Source organism: Cheilinus undulatus, linkage group 8, assembly GCF_018320785.1.
Source record: "Cheilinus undulatus linkage group 8, ASM1832078v1, whole genome shotgun sequence".
In the NCBI taxonomy this organism is placed as follows: domain Eukaryota; kingdom Metazoa; phylum Chordata; class Actinopteri; order Labriformes; family Labridae; genus Cheilinus; species Cheilinus undulatus.
In genome coordinates this window covers 24,713,543-24,737,705 of record NC_054872.1, presented here as the reverse complement: position 1 = coordinate 24,737,705, position 24,163 = coordinate 24,713,543, and the positions used below count along the sequence as shown (strand labels likewise).

General features: G+C 38.6%; 2 protein-coding genes across 3 annotated transcripts in view; both read right to left on the bottom strand.

Moving 5' to 3' along the window:
* Positions 1–3,961, bottom strand: part of kcnn4 (potassium intermediate/small conductance calcium-activated channel, subfamily N, member 4) — a 36,863-nt gene extending 32,902 nt beyond the window's left edge. For both annotated transcript variants that reach the window (XM_041793356.1, XM_041793357.1), the window contains exon 1: positions 3,440–3,961. In XM_041793356.1, coding sequence (XP_041649290.1) covers positions 3,440–3,823 — 384 coding nt within the window. In that variant the 5' untranslated portion in view covers positions 3,824–3,961. The remainder of the gene's footprint in view (positions 1–3,439) is intronic.
* Positions 3,962–6,868: 2,907 nt separating this feature from the next.
* Positions 6,869–15,719, bottom strand: si:dkey-79d12.5 (protein BTG3). The gene is made up of 5 exons (XM_041793362.1): positions 15,562–15,719; positions 10,346–10,523; positions 10,114–10,251; positions 8,672–9,017; positions 6,869–8,055 (listed from the first exon to the last, which is right to left on the bottom strand). Exons 2-5 carry the CDS (start codon positions 10,516–10,518, stop codon positions 7,840–7,842), a joined length of 873 nt encoding a protein of 290 aa, XP_041649296.1. The 5' UTR covers positions 10,519–10,523; positions 15,562–15,719; the 3' UTR covers positions 6,869–7,839.
* Positions 15,720–24,163: the final 8,444 nt, after the last annotated feature.

Sequence of the window (24,163 nt, the reverse complement as noted above, 5' to 3'; positions counted from 1 at the left end):
TCATAGGGTCATCATGCTTTACTATCCTGATGTAAACCAACACTGTGGCTATAGCTCTAGTAGTTACTAATTTCCAAGTGTTTTAGAACTTCAGACTCCCTGACAAGTCAGTGGTGGATTACAGTGGTTATGCACCCCTCGCTAACTTTGTACATAAAATCGTGATAGGTATGTTGCATGGCAACACATATTTATACATATATATTTATTTAAGCAGTTTTTAGTAAAAAGAGCAATGCTAAAGGAATAAAGCTGGCTAAAGTGCATCTGTAAGCTGGTAATGGCTTTTAGTGTTCACATTTACTTTCTCTGAGACTGTTACACTATGAGAGTGATGATGTGTTGAAAACCAAACTGACTTTATGAAAATGGGCACAGAAGGCCAGCTGCTGAATTGGCAGGCTACATGTGACCCATTATATCTAACCAATTAGGTGCTTATTGAAATGTTTCTTATGGACCAATATGGCTCAATACCATTTTAATCCTCTGAAATAACTTTAAAATATCAAATATACTACCAGTCCGGAAAGCCTTGCACATGTGGGGCCCCTGCAGCCTTGGCCTGCCTGCGCATTAGTCCACCCCAGTTGTTAGGAGCATACTGGTATAGCATGTGTGAAAAAATATATAGCTAATTGGTGCACTTGTAAAATAAGTACACCTCTGCTCCTCAATGTCTCATTTCCCTTTAAAAACGTGCTGCTCAGTGAATAAGTCATAAGTCATCAGCTTCACTGTCATGTGTTACAGACCTATACGATGTGTGCACTGATTGTTACAATTTAACATCTCAACAATGATGCTAACATTTAAGCAGAGTATCTTGAACATTTTAAATTATATTTATATATCACATTTACTGGGTTGTATGTTGACATGTTATTTTTAAAACTTGCTCATATGATGACTTATTGGTTGATCATTGATCATATGGCTGTTCATGTAATTACCTTCACCTGTATATAATGAGGCGCTATAACCTTGCAAAGCAGATGGATATGCACGTTTACATGTTTCTCACTGGCAAATCCATCTTGCAAAGCTCCCGTATGAACAGTTTGGGGCCAGTTAGAAAGTGACAGGGACAATCAGTGTTGAGGGGCAGTACTTTCGGCGCAGCAGAGTCCCGACGTAAGCAGGCAGTGACAAGAGGCTGGTGCAATTGTGGCGGAAGAGATTAGCGTGGATGCGGCTAAAGCTCCAGTTTTATCAGAACTTGGTGATATTTCTTTGTCAAAAGAAGAACAGCAGTGAGTTGTTTTCTTTTCAAAAACAACAAAGTCACCATGGTTCGCGTTATGCAGTTTTCTATGGAGTTTATTCCTCAGTAGTGGCGCACGCACACCTCGGTAGTGGCTACAACGACACTTCATCCAATCACCCTCTGAGTTTTTTTTTTTTACAAAGGCTCTGCCCTTTCCCAAACGCTGTCTATCGGAGGTTTTCCAGATGGATATGTGAAACAAATCCATCTGGCGTGTCAGGTTAGAGGTGCTATGCATTTGACACTTTAGTCTGATGCAGAGCAGTAGTGCTGGAAACATCACTACTTTGGTGCAATAAACAATTGAATTTTTGGAGCCCTCCAGTGTGCAAAATGTTTTTCTGTTCATTCAAAAGTCATCTGCCACTTGTGATGTCAAACACTGCACTTTTTACTGTTCCCTTATTTTCCTTTTCAATCCATAACAAGCTCCTTTTTCTGTGCAATCTTCAATCTAACTAAACTTCCCTGTATTCTTTCTAAATAAAAGCATTTCTGTATCTTTTATTGTTTTTATGTTATGATGAGCTGCTTAAAGAGATGCTCCAAATGTTTCATTGTTTTTCTGCAATTACAATAAATAAACTTTCCATCCATCCATCCATTTTTTTCTGCTTTTCTGGGGCTGGGTTTCAGTGGCATCAGGCTAAGCAAGTCAACCCAGACATCTCTCTCCCCAGCAACATTTCCAGCTCTTCCTGGGGATTCCAAGGCATTCCCAGGCCAGATGAGATGTACAATCCCTCTAGTGATTCCTGGGTCTCCTCCCAGTTGAGCGTACGACTGGGTTCAAAAAATCAATTCTCCAATTCATATCAATTTTCATTATTTTATTTACAATATTGATTTATATAAACCAGAGATCGGTTGTTATATATAGGCATGCACCATTTCTTGACAGCTCCTTATGGGACCAGTCTCTTATTTTGGATATTTGGTGCCGTTATCAATACAAGCTGGATACGCATATGCAAGATGTGCCAAATGGATGTAAAATATAATGTAAATACTTCCAATTTGGGGTAATTTCTAATGCAAACCTTTATATTTTTAATGATGTGTATGGTTGGAACTTTCTTTGTATTATTTCCAACGTTTGTTCTCTGAGAATCTCTTTAATGTCAAAGAAAAATAGGTTTGCCCTGCTTGCATTCCTGGTGTCCTTCCTCTGGTGCTCCTGCCATGTTTGTTGTACTAACTTTTTCCTGCTCTATGACCGTCACCTCCGCTGATATCACTGGACGAATGATTGATTTTATTTTTCCTTTATCATAGACATCAGTTCATATTAGCAATTGATTTGAAAAAATCGATACTTGGTGGCCGAGATGATACTATGCTGTATTGATTTTTTCTATCTAGCTAGATAGCTAGCTAGCTAGCTATCCAAACTGGAGGTCAGTCATCCTTAATACAATACAAAAAAACAAAATGAAAAAGTTTTAAATGCATTACAGTGTAATTTCAAAACATGACAAAGGGGATATTTATCATGATTGATTACAGAAATTTAGAGATGATATGCAATTAAAAATGTTCACAGTTTGACAGCCATACTATTCGTTATTTTCCAGTCCTTAATGGATCTCAGATTGTGTCAATTTTGGCGCCCCCTATGGGCAAAGTGGTTCCTCTTTTTCCTGTGATAATGTCCTTTGGATGTTATTTTTTTTTACAAAAAACAAACAAACAGACAAACAAACAAACAAACAAAAAAGAAACATCCTGTTTTTTTCTGAAACTGTTAAAAAATCCAACTCACTAGAATCGTACTATTGGACTTAAAAAGTGGGCTTCGTCAGTAAGGTGCTCTTTAATCCTTCATCTGACACCTCTCCCCCTGCAGTAGCGTTCAAGATAAAAACAGTACTGTAGAGAGGGTCAACTGTGTGGCTAAATCTTGTAGCATATCAAAAATAATTTCATATCAGCAGTTTCACACTGTCGTTCATGTAAACCCTGAAGTTGGTCAAGTTTTCTTTGGCTTGTGAGACTTATACTAGCATTATAGCATCACTGTGAGAAGAGCAGAGTCGTGGATAGACAACATACAGTTAGGCTAGCTTGTCAACAAACAAAACCTCTCACACATTTTTGTTAAGTCGTAATTTGAACGTCAATCTCTTTTATTCGGCCTTTTCATCTTTAGTGTAGTTAATTTATGACACGTACCGAATCATAGCGACACATCTCGGCGTGGCTGATCATGAGCAATATCCCCAGCAAAGCAACTCCCAGAGACAGCGCGCAGAGCCGCTTTTTATCCTCTACTAACAACTTTCTGTCCCGAAGTTTGTATAGATTGTCTCCCTCCATGAAATTTGTCCTCTTCCCCGAAAGCGACACTGATACTTCAGCTAAATCGTTACTTTTACGATTGTTTAAGCCATCGCAGTTCCCATAATCCACTTTGGAGTCTCCGGGTAGACTGCGGTTCGTCATCTCCATCTCCAAAGCCCACATGAGAGCGCCTCTCTGTTCGTTGTCCCCCTCAGCTGCTCCGTCCTCCTCCTGTCCGCTCTCCCTGCTGCTTCCCCCCAAAACGGGAGAGGGCATAGTCCGATGGGCTCTCTGTGTTCCAGGCCCTTCTCTCGTCCGTCGCTCATTGAAGTAGCGAGTTCAACTAAAGCCTTGGCTTCTTAGTTCACCCTCATCTCAACACTCCTACTAACCTGCGCGCCGTGGTTACGCGCAATGGTGTCATTTGCACACAGCGGGAGTCTGCACTTATTTGCATGGCTTAATATTTACGGAGTGTGAGTCAGAAGCCATGTAGGTGTGCAAGTCCTTCTTTGCACGATGTAATTGTGAAAACAACATCCATGAAACTCTCAAAATGTATCAGGAAACGCTAATAAATGGCTGAGTCTGGAAAATGATTTCTTTTCTGTTGAACAAGGTAATGCAGGATATGAAAATATCCATGGGCCAAAAGAAAGTGTACGAACTACAATTTTTTTTTAACAGAACACAAATGTATTCAATACATTTGTAAGGCTCTGTAACAGTGGTGAGGTCTACATGAAGAACACGGCGACCTCTAGTGGTAGATTACCTTTAACCTTCTCCTGGTTGCTGACTACTTCAAACACAAGTCACCTGGTATTCACATTTCATTTCAGCTGGACATTTTCAGGTATTTTCTTCATCTTGTCTCCTTTCTCACTTCATTTTTAAATGCGCATATTTTATGTGTTCTTTCAGCTGTCAACCGTTGCAAATTACCCTCCAGTTAGATTTATTCAGCTAAGTTTCCAAGATTTACTTCTTTTCCTGTAAATCCTCCACAGACCTAAAGGGTAGTTGGCCTTTCAGTAGTAGCCTACTTCTTCAGGAGAAACAGCGTCACGACCTTGAGCTGATGACGCACTTAAGCAAAGAGGAGTCCTTCCACTGCTGCATCCTGAGAGCTCATCCAAAGGTATGACAATCATCACTTCTCTGAATGACTTCAAGGGTTGTGCATGAAGGAGCTTGCAGCAAAAAGACATCAAATTCTACATTTAAAGACATCCCTGAAAATACAGGTGCATCTCAAAAAATTATGATATCATGAAAAAAAAGTTTTTTTGTCACTCTTTTCTGAAAGTGAAACCCATATATTATATAGAGTTGTTACACATAGAGTGAAGTATTTCAGGCCTTTATTTCTTGAAATGTTGATGATTATGACTTGTGACTTAAGAAAACCCCAAATTCAGTGTCTCAAAACATTAGAACATTACATAGGATCATTAAAAAATAGATGTTTTACACAGAAATGTCAGGCTTCTGAAAAGTATGTGGATTTTGATGCCTTCAATACTTGGTTGGGCCTCCTTTTGCATAAATTACTGCATCAATGTGGCGCGGCATGGAGGCGATCAGCCTGTGGCACTGCTCAGGTGTAACTGAAGCCAAGCTTGCTTTGATAGTGGCCTTCAGGTCATCTGCATTGTTGGGTCTGGTATCTCTCATCTTCCTCTTGACAATACCCCATAGATTCTCTATGGGGTTCTATGGGCAAGTTTGCTGGCCAATCAAGCACAGTAACACCATGGTCACTGAACCAGCTTTTGGTACCTTTGGCAGTGTGGGCAGGTGCCAAGTCCTGCTGGAAAATGAAATCAGCATCTCCATAAAATTGTCAGCAGAAGAATGCATGTGCTCTAAAATTTCCTGGTAGATGGCTGGGTTGACTGTGGACTTCAGAAAACACAGTGGACCAACACCAGCAGATGCCATGGCAGCCCAAATCATCAGTGACTATGGAAACTTCACACTGGACTTCAAGCAACGTGGATTCTGTGCCTTTCCACTCTTCTAGGTTCCAGACTCTGGAGGAGCTGATCGCCATAAGGCAAAAAAAAATCAATATACTTTTCAGAAGCCTGACATTTCTGTGTAAAACATCCTTTTTTATTGATCCTATGTAATATTCTAATTTTTTGAGACACTGAATTTTGGGTTTTCTTATCTGTAAGTCATAATCATCAACATTTCAAGAAATAAAGGCCTGAAATTCTTCACTCTATGTGTAACAAGTCAATATAATACATGGGTTTCACTTTCAGAAAAGAGTGACACAAAATATTGAACTTTTTCATGATATTCTAATTTTTTTGAGATGCACTAGTAGATTTGCCTGGGCCATAATGTATTGATAGTATCGATAAACAGTAGCCTACTGGGTACATAGCATTGGTACTTATGTACTGGCTAATAGTTACTTCATCTTGGAGCAGAAAAGTGTCAAACTATTATCAGGTTCTAATGTTGAAATTGCATATTCATGCAAGCTTTTTAGCCACTGTATTTTAAAACGTATCAATTTTGTGCAATTTCTGACAATTTTTGCCTCTTTTTACCCATCTTTGCCACAAACCAATTTTTGTCGGATTTTAACCCTTGCTAATCACTCGTTCCACCAATTTTTGCCACTTTTAACCCATTTCTATTACTTTTAAAATCCAGTTTCACCACCATTTCCACTATTTTTTTTTTTACCAACTTTGGGATTTAAAACCAATTTTTGCAATATTTAGTTCCCATTTCACCACCTTGTTTGTCCATTTCTACCACAACTAACCCATCTTTGAATGTTTTAGTCTAATTTCCCCATCTTTCCCTCCCATTTTGCCACTTTTACCCCTTTTCTGCCATTTTTAATTCCATTGCACCACCTTTTTTTTACCCATTACTGCCACTTTAATCCAATTTTACTACATTTTCCTCCCGTTTTGGCCACTCTCAATCCATTTTTGCTTCTTTTAACCCACATATTCCCCTTTTTAACCCCTTTTCATGCCCATTTTGCCAATTTTAACCCATTTCAATTCTGTTTTTAGAAAAGGGGTTAACATTTTTAAAAAGGCTATATTCTACTTCATAAATGAATTTTAAAACATATTTGCTGCTTTGATAAGAGCTGTTATTCTGTTGAAACAAAAATATGGTTATGCAGCTTAACTTTACAATGGACCGTGGTTTTGCTTAGCTCCATGGGCTCCCAGTTTGGCAGGCCCCAGAAAGCCCTTCCCTTTATCCCTCCTTATGGATGGCCTTGTTTAAAGATACTGATAAAAATTAAAAAAAAAAAAAAAAAAAAGGGAGCACAAATGATCATTTCAGGCATGTTTTGATTTAATCAGCTGCAATGTTCAAGCACTCAAAGGTATCAAAGTGGCATAGACGTGAAATAAATAGCTTTGAATTCATATCATTTAAAAAAATCACAGCAGACAAGAATCACAGGGTGAAATATGCATTTGCTATTTGTATTGCTGTAGCATAACTGTGATAAAGCAATGTTATTTACATTCAAACACAGCTAAAAGCAGGCCATCAAACAGATACATCAAACAGCAGAGGGAGTCAAAGCTACCCAAAACAATGTGTTTTATGCAGTTAAGATGTACAGTAGTCACTGTTGTTAAAAAAATATTTACAAACAATTTCATACAAACTTCATGTATAAGTTGTGAGCAAAGTGCCACACAATGGTGGTAGAATAAATTACAAAAATAATAAAACAAAAGTTAGAAAGTGTGCATCAGTCTATGGTGTCTTGGTTCTGTGTTATTTACAAGCAGTTTAGTAAAAATATACTTCTATTACCACTGTAGCTACATTAGATTAAAACCCTGAATCACATTTTACATTGATTTCCTCTAATGTTCGCACTGTAGGACCTTTAAAGGTGAGAGAACAGACACAAAGATTGCTGTAATAAGAAATAAAACACCTGAATAGACATTTTTGGCATTGAGAATATTGCTGAGAATTCCTGAGTTAGTCCAACCACCCAGAGACTGAAGTCAGTCTTGATGTTCACAGCATGTAAAAAATAATAAGCAGTGCAGACGTGATAGATTAAAAAAGTTCAGTGGCATCCGTGTGCTGAGAACAAGCTATAAATACAGGAAATTAAACAGGAAAGAGGAATTAATAGAAGTTTTGCAAGGAATAACCTCCAGCTTTACAGTAAAAAAATGTTCTTTTTTGGCCAAAGTTTAACTCTGACACCGCAGAGACCTGACATTGCATGGCTCAGTTGAAGAAGCTTGTATCCAGCCTATATCTTCCTGGACGGGCTAACCCTTCACAGCCCCCCATGGCTGCAGCGTGGCTTGAGGCAGAATGAACTGTGGAGATGGCTGGGGCAGGATGTAGTAGCCAAATACCTGCTGGGGTGGAGGAGGAGGTGGCGCGGGAGGCACGCACACTGTGTTCAGAAACACCGGAGCGCCTTTCTTGTACTGAGGCCAGACTGGTGCAGGGTGGTAGAAGTACTGGAGGCTAGCAGGGAGCTAAACAGAGAGAAAAGGTTGAAAAAGTAGAAGAGATTAAGAGGAGAGGTTGTGGAGAGTTTTCAGCATGGGTGGTAGAAACACTTTGTCCATACAGGAGGAATCAATAGTGCTTTCTTTTCTGGAACATGCAATACTGAAACCTTATCACTCTGTCGACACTACCCATAAAAAGAGCAAAGTCAACAATCCACAAGCCTAGCCTTCAGAGCTTTCATGCTGCCCTAACCGCTCTGTGGACCATGTGTCCCTATTTAGCATAAATCTGTAGAAGCTGGTCACAAATATTGCGATTCATTGTTTACAAAGGGCTCAGTATAAGCCAAAACAACAGGGAAATAGTTTTTTAGCAACTGTTACACAAACACTAGAATTTGCTGAGCACTATTTCAGCTGCAGGATATGTTGTGTGGGAGTGACTCACTACAGAGCCCACGTTCACGGTCACTCACTGCATCAGTCTTACTCACTGACGTGTTTTAATAGTTTCTGGACAACAGTGAAACTCTATCAGCCTTTGGCTCCATTAAAAAGCAACATTTCTGTTCAAAAATTTCTTCAAGTCTTACTCAGAATATCCCATAACATCCCTTTATTATGAGGAGCTAATAATTACCATATTTCTGACGTATTTGACCTTATTTGGTCCATCTCCATGCCGTTTTCGAATCCGGGGCACCATCAGTATGGTGTATGTGTCCCCTTCTGCTGCCTCCTTCTCCTGCTTGACCTCATCTTTTTCCTCTTTTTCTTGCTCGCCCTCCTCCACCTCGCCTTCTTTCGTTTCCTCCTCTGTGTCACTTGATGCTGCAGAGCCACAGTCTGAAGAGGTAGCAGAGTGGTAATCTGACGTGTCCAGGTTCATTGAGGTGTCCAAGGAGTCATCCTGTTCTCCCTTCATGCTCTCCCCATCCTCATCATCAAATGCGGCTACTATGAAAGGCCTGCTGTTCTCTCCAGATCTGTGAAGAGGAGACAGATTATTTTCAACTAGGGCGAACAAATGATTACATTTTTTAGTGTAATAAATTTAAAAAAATTCTGTAGTTCAGTGCTTCCTAAGGTGTGGGCCGGGTCATACTATAGATGGGTCGTGAAAAGTCATTTACAATAACTAACAATCATAGAAATAACACAAAAAAGCTATTAAATCACAATTTAAATGATCATCCAATACGTGATAACGTATTATTTTAAGTCTCAGGAGTAACAAAACACTGACAGAAGTTTGAACTCATGTCACTTGTTGATAATGTATTTTGTGTGGCGCATACAACACATGTCACAGTTAAACTGGTGTTGAATTAACCGCGGATACTCAATCAAACTTTCTACTATGCTGCTGGCTTCTTAATTTTTAAGGACTTATCTGTGACTTCTGAGATATCAATGCTACTTCAGAAGAATTTGCTGGACCACAAAGTACATTTACAGAGAAAAATATTAGAAAAGTAAATGTAGGTGTTTTTACAGATGCCTGACTAAAATAAAGTAAATGGCAGGCGCTCATTGTTGTACTTTGTGACCACACAAACACTTTCTGAGTAATGTTGATTACTACAAATGCTAAGTGTTTGCATTGAAATACCCTATTAATGGAACAAATGTGAAAATTAAAGGGAAATATGTAGGTCTCGTTTGATGGTTATATAGGGGTTTTGCTGGTAAAGATTTTCAGGTCACAAACTGGGCCGCAGCGTACTGAAGTTACTTTTCTGTTGGATACAGACTTGCTTCTATGGGTAGACCTAACATTATAAAATTAACTTAACCATGGAAAAAGGAACTTGTTATAGACGGAGAAGGAAATGAGAGGATATTAAAAAGTTATTTTTGATACCACAAGTTACAGAAGACTTTCAACTTGTCCACTGAGCTGTCTGGGAGTGTTTTTGAGTAATATGGGACTTTAAGGAGCAGTGGTAGACTAATCATCATAGAAGTGCACTGAAAGGGACAATAAAGCATGTGTTCTATAGTAAGTTAGTTTGTGGTGCTAAAACTTGTCTGCCAGTTTCATTCTCTGCCTCCGACTCAGCAGACCAGCCGGTGACTCACCTTGCACACACCTCCAGTGGGTCGATCCATAGCGTGATCTCAGGCGGAAGGCCGAGCTCACTGGGTGTGAGCTCACTCTCCTCACATGCCCTCAGGACCTCTTCATCACAGGGTACCCCGTTATTTATCCTGATACATCTGTGAAGGTTTAAGATTCTGTGTTTAGGGTTTTGTACTCTATTATGTAGGAGTCTTAAAGAGAATAAATGTGACTTAGAGAAGGAAGCATTACCTGTATGCCTGGCCTTTGCTGGGGCAGTCAGGATACCAGTGGTCATCGTATTTGTCACATAAACGTTTCTGAAGCTTTTCAGCAAACAGCTCTGCTTTGGCTTCATCAAGCCTGCCACGTGCCACTGCCAAGCGTTTGAGGAAGTTGACTCCAGCCTTCACCTCTCTTTTCATTATGTCTGTAGGCAAAGATTAAAAGAAAGTGAGGATGTCAGAAATTTATTTTTGTGTTTCTGTAAAATCACAAGCAACTCTCTGATTCTAGGAACAAAAGGGGAGTGATTTGTGATTTTGGTAACTGACTTTGACTTCCCTTCAATGAGATGTGGGGGGAGCAGGAACTTCTGTTGCAGCGATAGCAGTACTTCCCTGTGCATTTGCCCCTTGGTTTTCTATTTATATAACCTTCAGGCAAGCTGTGTATCAAGACTGCCAGACATTTTACTGCTACAGGGCATGGCTGTGTGTTGACAAAAGGCTTGAGTATGTATTTAGGCAAACAACATGCAAACTATTGCTGTATGCAGACATTTTGAAATGCAAATCACTGATTTCACTGTGTTGTTTATCTTCAAGTAGGGGTGTAACAGAACAGAAAAAATTCGGTTTGATATGTACATATTTTGAAGTCACAGTTTGGTACATTTTCTGTATGGTAATAGAAGTGAATAAATAAAATTAATTAAGTTTTTAAAAGTAAATTTTACTACAATAAATAGGCTGAATAAATTACATTTAAATTATTAATAATGCAGAAACTTCCAAACATTCTTCAATTAATAAAAATATTAATAAAGAAATACATTTTTTTAAGTACTAGGTTATTTTAACTGATATAGTGACATATTTATAACCATTCTTGAAACACTATAATGTCCCAGCCAACTTGAACGCATCATCAAACAACCCTGTGTTGACTTCCTAAGTATGCTAATTAGCATCTATCCTGCCGATTTCAACATGGACTTCAGCACTGGATTACCTTTTTAACCAATGGGACCTACTACAAATTTTTGGAGAACTTTTCACAGCCCATTTTGGCGGATACAGAGGTAAGAGCCATGGGAAATATGAGGATAACTTTACCTATGAGCTGCAGACATGATGAAGCCCCCTCTCCTCCTCCTCCAAGGCTGACGGTTGAAGGTAGAATTAATTTGATTCACAGAGCCAGAGCACCAGTGTTATAATAAAAACGATCTTAAAATTCATAACTGGCTGGTAAGACTTTGTTGCTCCTCGTCACAGTGACGTTCCAGTTTGAGTGGTGCTTTTTAAAATGCTTTGATCTGCTGGATGGCGTGCTGTCAGTGACACAGCTGCTGAATAATGTCAGTGCTACTGTTGTTGTCTTGGTCACTGTTGTATTTCACTGGACAACAAAGTGTTCCTAAACGGGACACCTTTAACTGGGAATTTTCAGGCAGTTGCTGTTGTTTGCTGTGGTTGTGTGGTTGCCAGGACAGTGTGACAGTGAGTTGCGCTCTGGTTTTCTGTCTGTATGTGAGCTTCATTCCACATGTATCCATTCAGTACACGTCTGTATTGTACTGAGAGGCCCGTACCAAATCGGTATGGCACAAATACACATATGTTTACACCCCTATCCTCTAGTGTGTCTGTTTAAATTGGGAACAGTGTCAGCTTGACCAAAGAGAGAAGTGTGTTTAATAAATGCCAAGGTAATTCAAACTTTGAGTGTCAGCGCTAACATCCTGCTGATAGCCCTGACAAGGGAGAGTCATGCCTTGAACTTTGAGGCTTGGCAGTCATTTGTTATTGTTGATTCAAGTACACCACTAGAATCAGCCCGTGTAATGTGTTTGGAGAGAAAATTGTTATTTGCCTCGCTTGATGTAGCCACAGCCTCCACTTGAAGAGAAGTGACGAGGCTGTACAAAAGTAGAAGGAACTTTTAATCCCTGACAAATATGTTTTCTAAGTAGTTAACTGAGAGGATCTGTCATTATCAGCCTTATGTTCAGACAACAGGTTTGATACTCTCAGCATCCACAAGGTAAACAGGGTCATACAGTTTGATGTTTTTAACCCAATTTATACAAGTTTGGCTTCTATTAGTCAAAAAAAAAAAAAAAAAACAAGAAAATAAATCCCTGCAGCAGTGAATCTTGCATCATGCTGAGCTACTCAGTGTCACTTCATCTGATGCACAAACATGAACACAGGTTTTTCTGGTTAGTTTTCCTTTGTTTTAGGTTTCTGGGTCAGATTAAGGAAGGTTTATGTCGCTGCATACTTGAATTCCTTTGACTGCAACATTAAAAAGGTCACAGGATTTCAAAACGGGTAAGGTGTTTTAGCTGTCTGACAAAGATTTTGACTCTTGTGTGAACTATTTTTGGGTTTCCCAGATATTTAGCTCAAAATGTTTGATAAGCTTGTGAAATCTAGCAGTATGATTTACATTCTGGTGATTATGAATGCAAATTTGCCTTGAATTTTCACAGAACATAATGTAAGAAATACCCCTAAACTTTAATGTTGTATTAGGCTACATTTACATTGCAGGCATTAACGCTCTATTCTGACCTTTTTCAGATCTGTTGGGTTTTTTTTTTTTTTTTGGCTTCCAAAAGATCAGATATGTATCTGATTTAGAGCCACGTATTAAAGACTAACTTCACACTACTGTTAAAAGGGACCCAAATCTGATTTTCATTCCTTATATGTGACTCAATAACTAAATTTTTTTTTCTGCAAGTGTGAACATCCCAAGTCACATTGAATCTGACCTTTTCAAATCTGATTCGGGCCACTTTCATATGTGGTGCTCAATCAGATTCATATCTGATCTTTAGGAATTAGACTGCAGTGTGAACAGCCAAACAGAAGATTCTGATCTGAGAAAAAGATCAGAACGGAGCATTAACGCCTGCAGTGTGAATGCAGCCAAAGCTACATGAATCTGATGTGAAAAGATCAGATTCAGTGTAGGTATGGGTATCGTTTGTTTTTTCCAATACCGGTGCTAAACTGATACTTTTTCTATGGTACCGGTGCTTAAACAGTGCCTGAATCGATACTAGAGAAAAAGTCTGCCAAAGGTCAGCAGGCCACGATAAGCTGTCTGGGTATCGTAATTAATTCACTTAAATACTTCTATAAGATGCCAACTGAATATGGGATAAGTAAAGGAAACTGGTGTAACTTAACATGTAAATCACACAAATTCCATAAAGATTTTCTTGCCTTTCGTTTTGGGTGGCAGGATATCGAAATAAAGTAACAATATAGTAGTGATTGGTTCGGATGAGTTTGTTCCAGATTTTGATACTGATCCCTAATTCAGTGTGATGTCTGCTACTCACACTGTCAGAAAAAAAAAATCAAATATAAGTTGCATATGGGCAAACAAACAAACAAACAAACACATATGTGTCACTTTTAACTGCAGTAATGGCGTCCCAACAAAATATATCAATTCAAGCTATAAAAAAAAAGAAACAACTATCCAATTTGATGTTAATTTTTAAGAGAAGCTGAGCAAATGTTACTATTATAACTCTCTTTGTTGATATTTTGTTCATCTTTTTCTCCATAATTAGCTGTTCAATCATTTGATCAATGATAATATCAAAACTAGCAACAAAAGTATAAAATTATACAACTTACTAAAAAAACCATGGTATGCATTTTGTGAGTATAAAATATTCCTGAATAAAGTCAATATTAATATAGAACAATCAATTTTTCTGTCTACTTAGGGGTTGGAGGGGGGTTTATAAGTAACAATTACTCATAGGATTCATAAATCATTTAAATGTCTTTCCACCAAGAGGTCAGTTAATTGATTTACTCTACACTGAAATATTTATATATTTTGAAAGATTTTCATTAGAAAAATATTAAATATAAATTTAATATTTTTTAAAAATAATACAATATAATACATTTATTTCAGATACTGTTTCCTCTTGTTCACTGGCAACTTTTAAATCCCATACATTGTCTCTACTGATTCAGTACTATTAAAGATATGAGTCATGCTTACAACCCACTTGCATCATAATGAGAAAAGTTTATAGATTGTACTGATGTTTGTTTTCCGTGATCACTTCACCTATAAGTCTCTCTTCTTTAATTTAATCAGAGTAGAACAGCTTTTAAAAGCTCCCAGACAATCTGCACAACATGTTTACTCAACAGTGACCTACTGTCATTATCCCAGACTTTGCTGCTAATGTTTGGATTGTACGCATGCAGACAGACAACTTAACCTTTTTACAGATTCAAGAATAGTCCCAGCTGCTAAAACCTACATACTGTACAAACTATGACACTCTGATTTTAGGCATATAAAGCAAAGCCATACCAGGTCATATCTTTAGTGTCACTCAACAGGTTGTTGTTTGCATATTAGAGCTTTCCTTCACATATGTTTCCAAAACTAGGCCAAACAGCCTGACACATAATAATCAGTGTAATCAGGTTCAAATGAACTGGAAAGCTGGTGATTGACGGGCAACCACTTGTGAGGATTATTTGACCCATTTGGAGTCTTTCGTCTTGGTTTCATTGATATTCGCACTGGGTGACAACGAAACTTGTTTTCGCTTCTGTACGTTAACAAAGGCGACATAACAAAGCAGTAAAGACTCAACTGTGTGTGACCCGAGGAGGGGACACGTGCTGGTATGAGACTGCTCATATATCTAATCAAGAAAAACAAGATAAAGTAACGAAAGCTCAAAGGACAGCGGTGTTTCATCTCAGGGTTTGAGGTTCTTTTTGTACTCTTGAGAGGGAAATTTCGCTTTACATAGACTGCTGGAAATAACACTTTCGGGTTTCTGACAGCACGGAAACCCCCCAGTGGAAATTAGTAGGAACTAGACTTCGATGTATTTCGATAAAGGAAGACATCTCTTCGAGTTACTCCTGCTTAACAATGTATTTTAACCATATTATTTCCTCTTTAAGTTAAAATCCCACTTATAAGACGTTCAAGGTATGCTGGAAAGAAAACTTTTCACAGCTTACCCACTTATTTAGAAAGTGAAACTGCGACAGTTAGCCTATTAAAAAAATAAAGCGAAAAAGACAAAAAAAGGATGACGCACTTCTAAAAAATATAGACAAAACTGTGACAATTTAGACCCACGAACACGCCGTCTAAAATTCAACCAATACCAGTGCAGTAAACAGCAAACATACAGAAATAAATTAATTTCGACCCAACAACAAAGCGGTACTCACTGCTAAAAATATATCTGTCCCGTCGGTGATTGTCCTCGGCTCGTTGTGTCCCGTCTCGTGGCGACGTGCCTGCCTGCGCTGATGTGTTGGAGTTATTATGGTCAGCACATGTTGCTTCCTTGTTCTCTGTGCTTCTCTAGTCGTTGCTGCAACAGAGACGTAACATTACCGTCAGCGTGACTCACTTCCTTTACTCAGCGCCCTGAGCAAGAGCTGACTGGCTCCCTACGAGCGACAACCCCGCCCAGTCCAAATATGGGCAGTCAAGGTAAACAGCTGAGTGGAGGATTTCTCTCTTTTACTACAAGTGGCTAATACTACTACATCGCGGTTATTTGTCTGTACAAACGCCAATTTACCGCCCCTATGATGACATTTGATGTAATAACCATGTTTATGTATAATTGTAGGCTAATTCTTACAGGCTAGGCTATTTTTGTCAAAGTCTTGACAGTGTGTGATAGACAACAGTGAGGTCACATGAACGTAGTCTACCCTTTTTAGTTCAGTTTTTCTGAAAGGCACGTTTAATAAAAGATGTACAAACCTATGATGAAATAGCTCATACACAACCTCTAACATGCCTGATAGTATCCACAGTGCCAACACGAAATAAGGTCTACAGTGCTGTCCTAGATTAGAGTTTTATGAACTGATTATAACATGAATTGAAAGTGAAGCTTAATAATTGCCCTGATCCTTTTGAGCAGTAAAACTTATTGGCTATTTTCACACAGGTTCATGTTAAAGTATTCAAGCTCACGCACCCTTAGGGGCAAGGCCAAAAAAATAAGGGGGATAAAGGGGAGAGGAGACTTACCTCCATGGCCCCCCAGGCTGGAAGGCCAGTGGAGGTCATGGTCCATAGTAAAATTAAACTGTGATAATCATATTTAATTTTAACCTGTATGATAACCACTCGTGTTTAAGCAATAAAAATGAAATGTATTTGTTGTTGTACAATATATCCTTTTTTTTCTTTTAAATGTAAAACTCTTCTTCTTAAAACAGAATTACTTTTTCATTGACAAAGTGTTTGGGCACACTGAACTAAACCATTGGGAGAGTAGTAGTAGACTTCATAGTAAAGCCTATAAGTGCACAAAGCTCAGGATGCAGAAAACAAAGTAGAAGTAACTGAGAAACTGTAATGAAAGAGAATTGAGTAATTGGTAGAGGTACAAAAGTGTGTTTAAAGTGGCAAAATAAGTGGTAAAAGTGGGCAAGAAGTGTACAGAAGGGTTAACAGTGGCATAGAAGTTGTAAGATAGGGCTCAATAGGGCAAGAATGGATAACACATGGAAAAGAGGGGTAAACAAGTGCAAAAGTGGGTTTGAGGGTTAAAACCGGCAAAAAGTGTTACAAAAGGTTGAGAGTGGCAAAAATGGATTTAAAGTGGCAAAACAGTTTGAAAAGTTTTAAAAAGGGATTTAAAAATTGCAATTAAGTGGCAAAATTGGGTGAAAAGTGGACTACAAGGGCTAAAAGTAGGAAAATGGGTAAAAAAAAAATAGCAAAACTTGTTAAAAAAAAGGGACAAAAATGGCAAAATGGATTTAAAAGGCAATCATAGGTTGAAAAATAGTGAACTCTTATGTTGATAGGATTGTTCAAATCACTGTGGAGAGTCAGTCAGAAGTCTGGTGGTGCTTGAAGAAGGGGCTGGATCACTGCTGATTTATGTTCCTTTATTGGTAACTATAGGAGTATTAAGAGTTTTTTGTGTGGTTTCTACAGTAAACAGAAGAAACAAATATGGGCAAGAAATGGATAACTGTGTTAACAGTGGCAAAGAAGTGTCAAAGAAGGAAAAACAGTGCAAAGGTGGGTTAGGCTGAAGGGTGTTACAAAGGGCAAAAAGTGGCACAAAAGGGTTAAAAGTGGCAAAAATGGGCAACAGGTGGAAAATATTGGGTTGAAAGTGGCAAAGAAGTGGTAAAACTGCAAAAACAGGAAAATGGGGAAAAAAGAGGCAAACATGCTTACAAGTGGTAAAAAAAGAGGCAAAATGGGTGGAAAAATTGGTGATAATGAGTTAAAAATTAGCATGAATAAATCATTTCAATGTCAGAACCCCATAAAAGTCAGACACACTTTTAAGGTCCTAAATGAGGTAACTGTCAGCCAGGATGCTTGCACTGGTGATTGATCCAACACAAATGCAATGATACCATAAATAAATCATAACTGGGAAGGGCCCTTTCTCTGGGTTTGTCAGGGGCCCAGCCAGTTCTGTGGGGGACTTCACGTGGGAAACCAATAGCTTAGAGCAATGGTTCTCAATTAGTGGGTCAGAACCCAAAAGCAGAGATGGGACGTGACTACGTTTATTTACTCAGAGTGCTGTAGTAGTATTTCATGTACTTGTGGGTTTTTCTTAGAGTTGAACATTTCAGAGTTGATTTCAACTCCTAAAATGTAATTTTCACTCCATTCTGAAGGGACTGGTTTTTAATGATGGAGTTACTTGACAGTGTTCATCCACAGGTGTTGGTTCTTTTGCTGATATTTCTGGTCGATTATTGTTTTTGATGTAAGAGACACATTTGCTCAGTTAGAGACGTTATCTATGAAAACAATCAATCGATAGATTGTTATTCACCAACCACTTATTAAAGGGATACTTCAACATTTTGGCAAATTGGCCCATTGCCATAATTCCTATAGTCTTAGTAACGGGTTCGATACCTTTAGTTGTCGGTGCAAGCTATTTTTAGATCGGCACTGCCGAGTTCGGACCTGCTGTGCTACCTCAATGTAAGCAGACGGTATTTTGGCTTTCCCTCATCAAACTCATCAAACACACAATCAAACAACTCCAAAACGCTCTCGTGGACAAGTTGTGACCTGTACATTCACCGCACTATGAAATGATAATGTATAATTTTGTAACATTACGACACATGAAGCGAATACTCTGAACTATTTCTTGAGTAAACCACTGGGTGGAGTGACACAGTGCAGCAGCCATGTCTAGAGTGTAGTTCCGGCTTTGCATTTAGCTTTAAAACATCTCTGTCTCGTAATGTTCCATGGTTTTTTCATAGCGTTTAAAAAAAAAACAAACACAAAAGAAATGAAACATCTGTTAGTTTTCAAGAAAAAAACTTTAAATCTCAAGTTTAAAAAAGTATTTAACCTATGAGAAAAGCTATATTTTTTGTTGTAAATTTACAGTGCTTAACAAATTTATTAGACCATCTGTCATATTTGTCTCAAAGACCATCCAGCATCATGAAGTGCTTTAATGCTTTTCATTTTCAGTGAGCTCTCCACGTTTTACCATTTTGAACAGGAATGAGGGATTTCAAATTGAATTCACTCAAATTTGAGCCGGCTCACTGGGCTTCTCTGAGAAGTCAGAAATTAATCGAGCATAACATTCAACCACTAAAACTAATTTTTCTGTTCAGGAATGCAAGTAAATAACTATAATTTGACATATTAATCAAGAAATATTAATGTGCTTTACTATTTTTTTTTAAATTTTTTGTAAATCAGTAAATTTGAAAACTCATGGATAACAATAATAATTCTATTTTAGCATTAAAAATATCATTTGGGTTAAAGAGCTTCTACATATTGGTGTATTAACCATTGCAGAAACATAAAAAATGATTTTGGTAATTACCAATGCTGTTAATTTAGGGCAGCTGTGGCATAAACCTCACTTTGGTTAGGGTTAGAGTGGTCTAATAAATTTGTTAAGCACTGTACACAAACAAAAACTTTATAATTATTTAGATTATGAAGGTAAAAATACTGTTAATTCTGTTTTCAGTTTGGTTGTAAATTTTTGAATCTACACTGTTGTAAATTTATGATTTTAAAAAGTTTTTTTTAATTATTTTCTAATGTCAAAATTCAGGACTTTTTAAACTCATAAATTTCAATTTTTTTCTAATGAATTAATGACTTTTTAAACTCTGACATTCTGAATTTGTTTTCATCTTAATATATGACTGTTGAATCTAAAAAAAAAACATACAATCATATTTTTTTCCACTGTTTTTCCACTGTGGGCAATTTTTCAAGGACTTGTAAAAATTATTTTATTTCTTTCATCTTCATCTTATCTTGCATCTGACCTCAGAGTTCCAAAAAATGTGTTTATTTAAACTGGTAAAGGTATAAATATTTATAGTAACACGAAGTATTAGAATTAATATCTAAGATAGTAAGATATATTAATATCTTAGTGAATTTCCCTTCTGGGATGAACAAAGTTCTTGTATTGTGTTGTAAGTAACCAAGCTACATTGCAAAGCACTTTTTGACTTAACTGTACTCAAGCTCAATGCTTATTTTAATATACTTAATATAATTTACAGCATTGGTCTCAAACCTGGGGTCCAAGACCTCCTTAGGGGGTGCGCCAGAGATTTCAGGGGGGCACGAGGTTCTGTCTGAAGTGAGGTTGTTAAAATGAGATTTGCACCCATATTAACTAAAAGCACGATATAACACTTATAAATAATTCATACAATAGTCTTGGGGATGGCGGGTAACATTTTCTTAGATGCAAGTCGGGGGCGCTCAAAGGAAAAAAGGTTGAGAACCAGTTCTTTACAGTGTATAATGCTTGTGATGCATTCTACTCTTTGTACCCCTTGAGACCACTAGAGGGCAGACTGGGTTCTTTTCTCAAATTTCATCCAGTTCATACCATTAGTTAGCTGAATGTTTCTCAAGCACATGAAGCAAAAACCAATGCATCCACTCATATTTGACTCTTTTTTTATCTGTTTTTGTATAAAGGGTTTTAATTAAGTTTAGTTTTGTTTTATGTCAGAAGTTCCACAGCTTCATGTGGTTGCCAGCCATATACCTGTAAGGTAAAAGTCATAATCTCAATGTTACTATGTCTATACCCTCAGCGCTCCTGCCTGCCTGCCTGAGTTTGTCCTCCTTTTTGCCTCATTCACTGCTATGTTTCTTTTCTCTCTCTCACACTGATTTATTTAACAGCTACACTCGTGTGTGTTAGTGTCAGTGCAGGTACGCTGAGGACACTGTGTCAGATATGTGTGGATTTTTTCTTCTCTTCTGCCTCTACTGGATCACTCTCCCTGTCCCAGATGCCAAGTCAAGAGTAAATTATCACTGTGAGTGTATGAGAGAGAGATAGAAATAGACAGAGAGAAATAAAGGCACGAGTGGGATGAGAGAAGTAGAAAGTGCTGAAGAGTGGGTGTCTTTGGTATTGATTAGCAGTGTTTTGACGATTGATGGATATTAAATTGCCTCCTCTGTCTTTGTTTTCCCTCTGTCTCTCTTGTTGCTTTTGCTGTTGTTGACCTCCTTCCCACTCCATCTCCTTGTGGTGAACCTCTATAGGCAATTCCTGTCAGTAACTGTAAGACCGATTGCAATGCAGTGTCTTTAAACAAGCAATTAATTTTCTTAAAGAGTCAGAGGTCGTTCTGCTTCTTTGTTTTTCTTTATTTCTAATCTTAATTTAACTCATCAGAGCTCACAGTGTCTGCACAACTTTCTCCGTTTGAAATCTATTGATTTTCTCTGTCAGTTTGTCATTTGCGCTGCTCAAACGCTGACCGGTTTTCTGATGTGAATAATGGGAACCCAGGCTTGGACACACCACACAAACACAAGCACATTTTTTAATGTCCATATCTCTCACAAGTGTCATGATTTTGTAGATAAGGATTGGAAACGAAACCACTTGACCTCGAAATGTGATCTTATTTTTTTTCAGTAGCAGCTTCTCTCTGAACACGTCTGGCGGTATCAATGAAGCCCACACGCATACACCACATGCAGCCTGCTTCGCCTTTAAAAACATATTGATTTCTCTCTTTCGCAGGGAGCTTAATGCCATCGATCGGCCAGGCCCTTTCAAGATCAGCGCCAGTATAAGCATCTCTTCCCCTAACACACATGCTGCCTCTCTCTCCCCCCTCAGGTAATGGCTGTCCTTGGGCTTGGGGAACAGTTTGTCTGCATTAAGAGAGAGAAGTGTGTCCTGTGGCATCCCGTCCCTCTCCGTCCTCTCTGCTCCACACTAATATGGTTAAGTACGGGACGTGTGTTTGACTCTTTGACAAAAGGTATGAACGAATGCAGCGCACACCTCCTGTGACCTTTATCATCCTCCCATCCCCCCTCCCTCCTCTCCCGTTCTCCCTCCTCACCCTGCTCCACTCAGTGGGTCGATACCTATTTGTATTTGCAATGCATTAGAGCAGTGCCCTCTTTTAGATTGAAAAAGTTGGCTTTTCTCAGATTGGTGCCTTGCAGGCAAATCACACCAAGACAGAGGCGATTTAAGAGCGTTCTTCATGTTTTCCTTACCTTTATACGGTATTTTAAGATCAGCGTTATCACATTTACCTGTCACTGCTAGTTATTAAAAAGCAGAAGAAAATTCTTTGTTGAATGCCAAGATACAGATGCTAATGAAACCCTGAGACCATGGTACCATATAAAGTCTTCTTTTTGTCATGAACCAAACAAAAGCAAAAAAAAAAGAGAGTGTAGGTTTTAAGCATAGACTGTAGAAAGAATTGGACGAACCCGTGTGACGTCAGCTGTCTGCTTACAATAGGTGCGCTCAAACTGCTCTTGAAGCCAATCCACGCAGGCTTCCATATTGAAATCGCGGTCTTAACCGAACTTTGGATAAACAATACGGCCCGCCTACTAAGTGTAACTTCCTGTCAGCTAGCTAGCTAGCATTCTGGTTGACAAAAACGTAGCCTCTGCCTGTCGTGCTATCTGTTAATGAAATGAGATGTGCCAATCAGCTTGAAGTGTGGTTTATCCTAAATATAATCCAAAAATCGTGGTACAAAAAAATTCACCCCCCCGTACTGTGAGAGCACAATAAGACACTAGCTAATGAGACAGGTTTGGTATTTTGAACCAGGCTGTAAACCAGTTTATTTCTAGTGTAAAAATCAGCTGTTTAACCGCTGTCCAGACAGAGCTTCCGGTGTTCCTGCAGCCTGCCTCAAGCGGACACTCGCGGTATTGCATTTTTTGCACTCCCGCATTGGCTTTATTTTTCAGGACTGGAGGTTGCCGCTTGGTTTTAAGTTAATAAATAGCTTTATAAGGAGCCTTCCATGATCAGACAAATTCACCATATTGGATTGATATTTGTATCTTTTATATGTTCACCGAATAAGAAACTAACTAGATATCTGCATTTTGAGAAGGTTCTGAATAAGATTAATTCCCCAGGACACCCCCATGTTTTAGTCCACACTGCACTCTTGGTAGTGAGACATCATAGGGCTTGGGGGGTCCTCTGCCCATACTGTTTCTATGAATTAGTTTCCCATTAAATCTTTATATTGTGAACATGATTGCATTGTTAGTGATGAGAAAATCATAAAGTGTTGGTCAAAGTGAATATAGTCACGTCGGGTCAGGTCAGGTATGGGAGCATATGCTGGTTAGGCACTTGCCACGTTGACCTTGGTCCTGCACTGTTCCGGCCTCCTGATGGCCATCCTCCAGGTCATCGGGTAGGTTGAGCGTTGCTGGTGGCGCTGAGGTGTCATTGACGGGTCCTCAACTGTTTCGGCTCAACTTGAGGCAGTCTTTCCAGGTGGGCACCTGAAATGTGACATGAAGAAAGAGAGTGTTCAGGTGATCTCTGAGACTCTAGGCATAGACTTAGTCCATGCAGAGCGCTGCTAAAGCCTTATGTCATGCTATCGAGTGAACTAAAACATCCGGCCTCCTGGTGAGTTCATAATTTCTTTCTTTCTTTCTTTATTTTTTTAAAAAATGCAGTCAATTTCCAGTGAGTTGTGTGTTATATATTCATATAAGAGATACAAAAACCTATCCACCAAGATGAACTTATCTTGTCTTAGGGTTCCTTTTAAGCTCCTGTGAGGGCATCTGTATTAGTGTTGTTTCTGGCGCCCTCTGTGGACAAACAGTGCGTCTTACACCTTTGCTGATTTTGTCCTGTGCATGTGTGAGTTGTGATTATTTTAACCCATCCTGATTTTTTTTAAATGTCAAATATATTGTTCTTTGTTGTTTGTGCAGCAGGGTAATCACTTTGTCCGACTCCCAGTAGTGACCTCAGGTTCAGAAAATTTCTAAACAAGTCAGTCTTTATGCTGGTGATCTTATTTTTTATTGCTCCTTACGAGATATCAAATAATAAAATATTTCTGGCTCTTTCTTACAAGGACAAAAACTACTCATGGGAGCTTTTAAAAAGCAAACAATTAGATTTGTTAGAGAATATTAGCTTTATGTCCTTTAAAATAGGTTTACCAAAATAGGATATGAACTGGACAAACATGCTTAACACAATAAAACAGAAGCCATCTGACCACAGAGTAGCCCAGACTCAAAACAAAGGAACCCTAATCCCCATGTGCTGTCAGAGCCCTTGGTGAAGCCCTCTTCCACAAACAACCATTATAAGTCCTATCTTTTAAACCAGGAAGGAGAGTACATCAGGTGCATCAGCCAGGGAACTCAAAAGAAGAGAAAAATCAGTTAATATGACTCATCAACATCCAGAACACGTCACATCACTGGGATATAGAAAATGGTCTTGAAAAAAATGAAGTCCCCATGTTTAAGGTGGATTATGGCATGAATGTGGCAACC